The sequence below is a fragment of the Octopus bimaculoides genome, chromosome 30 (genome assembly GCF_046866305.1).
Source record: "Octopus bimaculoides isolate indiv1 chromosome 30, ASM4686630v1, whole genome shotgun sequence".
NCBI lineage: Eukaryota > Metazoa > Mollusca > Cephalopoda > Octopoda > Octopodidae > Octopus > Octopus bimaculoides.
The window spans coordinates 8,310,586-8,315,585 of NC_142957.1; the positions used below are offsets into that span (position 1 = coordinate 8,310,586).

Sequence of the window (5,000 nt, forward strand, 5' to 3'; positions counted from 1 at the left end):
AATTCCGTTTATTACTCTTTTACTCTTTTACTTGTTTCAGTCATTTGACTGCGGCCATGCTGGAGCACCGCCTTTAGTCGACCAAATCGACCCCAGGACTTATTCTTTGGAAGCCTAGTACTTATTCTATCGGTCACTTTTTGCCGAACCGCTAAGTCACGGGGACATAAACACACCAGCATCGGTTGTCAAGCAATGCTAGCGGGACAAACACAGCCACACAAACACACACAGACATATACATATACATATATACGACGGGCTTCTTTCAGTTTCCGTCTGCCAAATCCACTCACAAGACTTTGGTCGGCCCGAGGCTATAGTAGAAGACACTTTCCCAAGGTGCCACGCAGTGGGTCTGAACCCGGAACCATGTGGCTGGTAAGCAAGCTACTTACCACACAGCCACTCCTGCACCTATGTTTGTGTAACTGAGATATTTTGCTTGGATTATCTAGTCATTGGTGTTACATTACTTTCTATATTCTGTGACTGTCACAATATACTTTTCTAGACCTGAAATTTTTGTGGGGAAGGGGACCAGTTGCGACCTCAGTACCCAACCGGTATTTAATTTATCGAACTCCAAAGGACGAAAGGCAATGTCGACCTCGGCAAAATTTGAACTCAGAACGTAAAGACAGACGGTCGTAATATAGAAATATTTCTCATGGCACCAGTACACTTGTTTACAGATGCTTACATTTTTAATGTTTTCCGTAAATTTTTCACGGGTCCAGCTTGTTGTTGTTGTTGTTACTATTATTATTATTGAGTGAGAGAATAGTGCATGCCATCAATGTGACACTGGGGTAAAATATACGAAGCCCAGTATACCCATCGTGACTGCCAGTATGATAAGGGTACACCAGGCACATGCATCACAACCATATGTGCACGACATGGTGATCTCATATCAAGATAAACAGCGCATGACCTCGCAGGTGGGGCCCAGTTAGAATTTTCTTCAGGTTGAGTAGCCCATCCCGCTCAAAAGTTCCCTGAAAAAGGTTTGTTTAAGGATGTTGAGCAAAACACTCATGTTTCCAAAGGTGAATTATTAAAACCCCAAAGAATTCCTCTCAACACATGGCTATGATGCTCCCCCACTACTTCTGCTCATGATCAGAGATGCACATATCGTCAGCCACCAAGGGACATGCTCAACTGGTTACGGTCAAACAACTGACAAGCAAATCTGTGGTGTTAAGCAGAATATTTGCTGTAGCCCATCTTTTTATTATTATTATTATTATTATTATTATTATTATTATTATTATTATTATTATTATTATTATTAGTAGTAGTAGTAGTAGTAGTAGCTGTTGTAGTAGTAGTGGTAGCAAAAGTAATGTTTTTCTTCTAAATTATTTTCTGTAGAAACTCGCTTGTTGGCAGAATACAAGAAGTTACAGAGGAGCATGTACATAGACCGACGCCGAAGATCACGTAAGTAGAGCAGCATATCGGACCCTAAGCTTTCCTGTAGTGCGGCATACCACAAACAAATCTGGGATCATTTTGATAATCAAGAGCAAGGACCTTAAATATCCCCACGGGGGATGGCATGGGGAGGAAAACCACTGATAAATTTGGGGCCACTTTGTAAGCCAAGAACAATGGACCTTAAACATTCTTATTGAGACTGCGTATGCGCGGAGTGGGGGGAAATACCACCAACAGATCTTGGGCCCTCACCAACAGATCTAGGATCACTTTGAAAACTAAGAACAAGGGATCCTGAACTTTCCTATTTGGTGTGTGTAGGGGCATACCACCAACAGATTTGGGGTCACTTTGATAACCAAGAACAATGGACCTTAAACATTCTTATTGAGACTGCGTATGCGCGGAGTGGGGGGAAATACCACCAACAGATCTTGGGCCCTCACCAACAGATCTAGGATCACTTTGAAAACAAGGGATCCTGAACTTTCTTATTTGGTGTGTGTAGGGGAATACCACCAACAGATTTAGGGTCACTTTGATAACCAAAAACAATGGACCCTAAACATTCCTATTGAGATTGTGTGTGCGCGGTGTGTGTGTGGGGGGGGGGGAAATACCACCAACAGATCTTGGGTCTCTTTGATAACCAAGGGCAAGGACCCCTGGATGTATTCTCTGCTCTAAAAAGGAGAGGCCAATTCCGTTTTTGCATCCTTAAACTGGCTCTCAAATGGAACTTGAGAAAATAGTTGGTTAAGGGTTTCTGTAAACCAGTACATTGAACCCTAAATGTTCTGGTGGGATTGGAGAACATACTCACAGAGTGATTCGGGGGGGGGGACTTTGATATCTCTGTCTGTCTGTCTGTCTGTCTGTCTGTCTATTTATCTATCTGTCTACCTGTCTGCCTGTCTGTCTGTCTATCTGTCTGTCTGTCTGTCTGTCTGTCTGTCTATCTATCTATCTGTCTGTCTGTCTGTCTGTCTAACTGTCTGTCTGACAATCTATCTATCTATTTATCTATCTATCTGTCTGTCTGTCTGTCTGTCTGTCTGTCTCTCTCTCTCTCTCTCTCTCTCTCTCTCTCTCTGTATCTGTCTGTCTGTCTGTCTCTGTCTGTCTTTCTGCCTCTCTGTATCTCTCTGTCTCTCTGTCTCCATATCTGTCTATCTGTCTCTCTCACCTCCCCCTCTCTCTCTCTCTCTCTCTCTATATATATATATATATATATATCCATCTCTCTCTCTTTCTATCTCCCTCTCTCTATCTATCTGTCTATCCGTCTATCCGTCTCCACACCACCACACTTATATACTTAAATGTATATTTCTCATTTCTCTTTCCAGTTGAATTCAATTCCAAGCAACAACCGTTTCCGGAACCACTCTTCCATATTGCCATTCCTACAATGGAAACCAATTTCCTGCGAGGCCTTATTGGGGTTCGTGGGGGCAGCGCCCTTGATTTTGTCTTAGTCAAATAACTAACAAAGGCCCTTAACAATGACGGTCTCACATTTACCAGTAATTTCCCTCCAAGTTTCACCTTCATCTCATGTATGCAGAAATAAAAACCGATCAATGTCTGTCTCTCTGTGCCATAACTTCTTATTTCTTCATTGCCCACAAGGGGCTAAACATAGAGGGGACAAACAAGGACGGACAAACGGGATTAAGTCGATTATATCGACCCCAGTGCGTAACTGGTACTTAATTTATCGACCCCCGAAAGGATGAAAGGCAAAGTCGACCTCGGCGGAATTTGAACTCAGAACGTAACGGCAGACGAAATACCGCTAAGCATTTCGCCCGGCGTGCTAACGTTTCTGCCAGCTCACCGCCTTAATGTGCCATAACTTCTAGCCCCCCCCCCCCAACACAATATAACTTGACTTCGATAGGGTTGGTCATATGTAGATTTTAAATTGAAATGCAGTCTTTAATGATGTCGTCTCCATGTGGTCATTGCTACATGTGTCTGTGTGTAATACACGTCGTGTGATCCATGTGATCGACGTTACTAATGAATGATGTTACACATCGCTGGTCACGATGCGCTTCGTTGCATCGTTTAAGCAAGCCAACATTCCGCCTGATCAGAAGGCTATTCTGTTGCAGGTTCCTCGTTTACGGGTGAGTGGACTGGGACGACATGAAATGTAATGTTTTGCTCAAGAACGCAACATGCAGCTCGGTCGCGGAATCGAACCTAAAATTTATTGATCATAAGTGCAACACCTCAACCACTTGGCCACGCGCTTTCACACACACACACACACACACATACACACACACACACACACACACACACACACTCACACACACATTTATATATACGTGACCTCCTGGTCCACAGCTTCTTCCCTGACCCCCACCTCCCAACATGGCTCGTTCCCCTGCTCCCGCCCACGCTTCCGCACTTGCCCTTTACCTCTCCAACACCAACATCCTCGCTGGCACCCATCATCGTCCCTATCATGTAATGTGTGGGTGTGTGGTGTGATGGTGTGGGTGCTGGGAAGCGGTCAGTGCTAGTGCGTGTACGGGATAGAGTGATGTGGTGGTGTGACGGCGTGTGGTGTAGTGTGGCATGCTGGAGCATAGAGATTTGGGGTCACTTACATAACCAATAACAATGGACCTTAAACATTCCTATTGAGAGTGTGCGCGCGGGGTGGGGGTGGTGAAATACCACAAACAGATCTTGGGTCTCTATGACAACCAAGGGCAACGACACTTGGATGTATTCTCCGTTCTAAAATGGAGAGGCCCTAAATGCCATCATTCACGCCCATATTTTCAGTATGCACTTCTAGCAAATTCATTTACTGCATCTCCTGCTCTTTCTGTCCTTCTCTCTACATCGGTCAAACGGGACGCCGCTTAGCTGACCGCTTTGCGGAGCACCTCCGAGACATGAGACTCGGCAATGACACCCAGGTCTCGCGTCATTTCCACTCTACCGGTCATTCATTACAACACCTGTCTGTGTTCGGATTGTCTTTGCAGTTCGATAGGTGCGCTCAGATTGGCTGTTTCGCAAATGGCTTCATAACTGGAGTCCGGAACTCTCGTGGGGAAAAAAATTTCGCGTCCCGGCTGATCCGATATATTTCCTGGCTTAGGTGTTGGTTGTGTTCACATTACTGCTGCATCTTCGGCTGGCTCTGGGCATGGGGATATATGTATATATATATTTATCTATATATACATATATAAATAAATATACGTACACATATATACCTACGTTGGTACACACACACACACACACACACACACACACACACACACACACATATATATATATATATATATATACATGCATATATATATATATATATATATATATATATGGGAGAATATACAAATAATAACAACAGACGAGGACAGGTGGTGTAAATAACAAAAGGATATATTAGTATGACGCTCAGGAATACGGAAAGTCTTTGACGTTTCGAGCTACGCTCTTCAACAGAAAGAATACGGAGACAAGGAGAAAAACACGGAGAAAAAAAAAATTGAATAGTGTTCAGTCAACTGTCAAAAAAGGAT

The 5,000-nt window shown here is 43.7% G+C and overlaps 1 protein-coding gene across 4 annotated transcripts in view; it reads left to right on the forward strand.

Moving 5' to 3' along the window:
• The window catches only part of LOC106881742 (uncharacterized), a 59,021-nt gene extending 55,983 nt beyond the window's left edge, over positions 1 to 3,038 (forward strand). For all 4 annotated transcript variants that reach the window (XM_089345830.1, XM_089345828.1, XM_089345829.1 and 1 more), the window contains 2 exons: positions 1,381 to 1,449; positions 2,796 to 3,038. In XM_089345830.1, coding sequence (XP_089201956.1) covers positions 1,381 to 1,449; positions 2,796 to 2,932 — 206 coding nt within the window. In that variant the 3' untranslated portion in view covers positions 2,933 to 3,038. The remainder of the gene's footprint in view (positions 1 to 1,380; positions 1,450 to 2,795) is intronic.
• Positions 3,039 to 5,000: the final 1,962 nt, after the last annotated feature.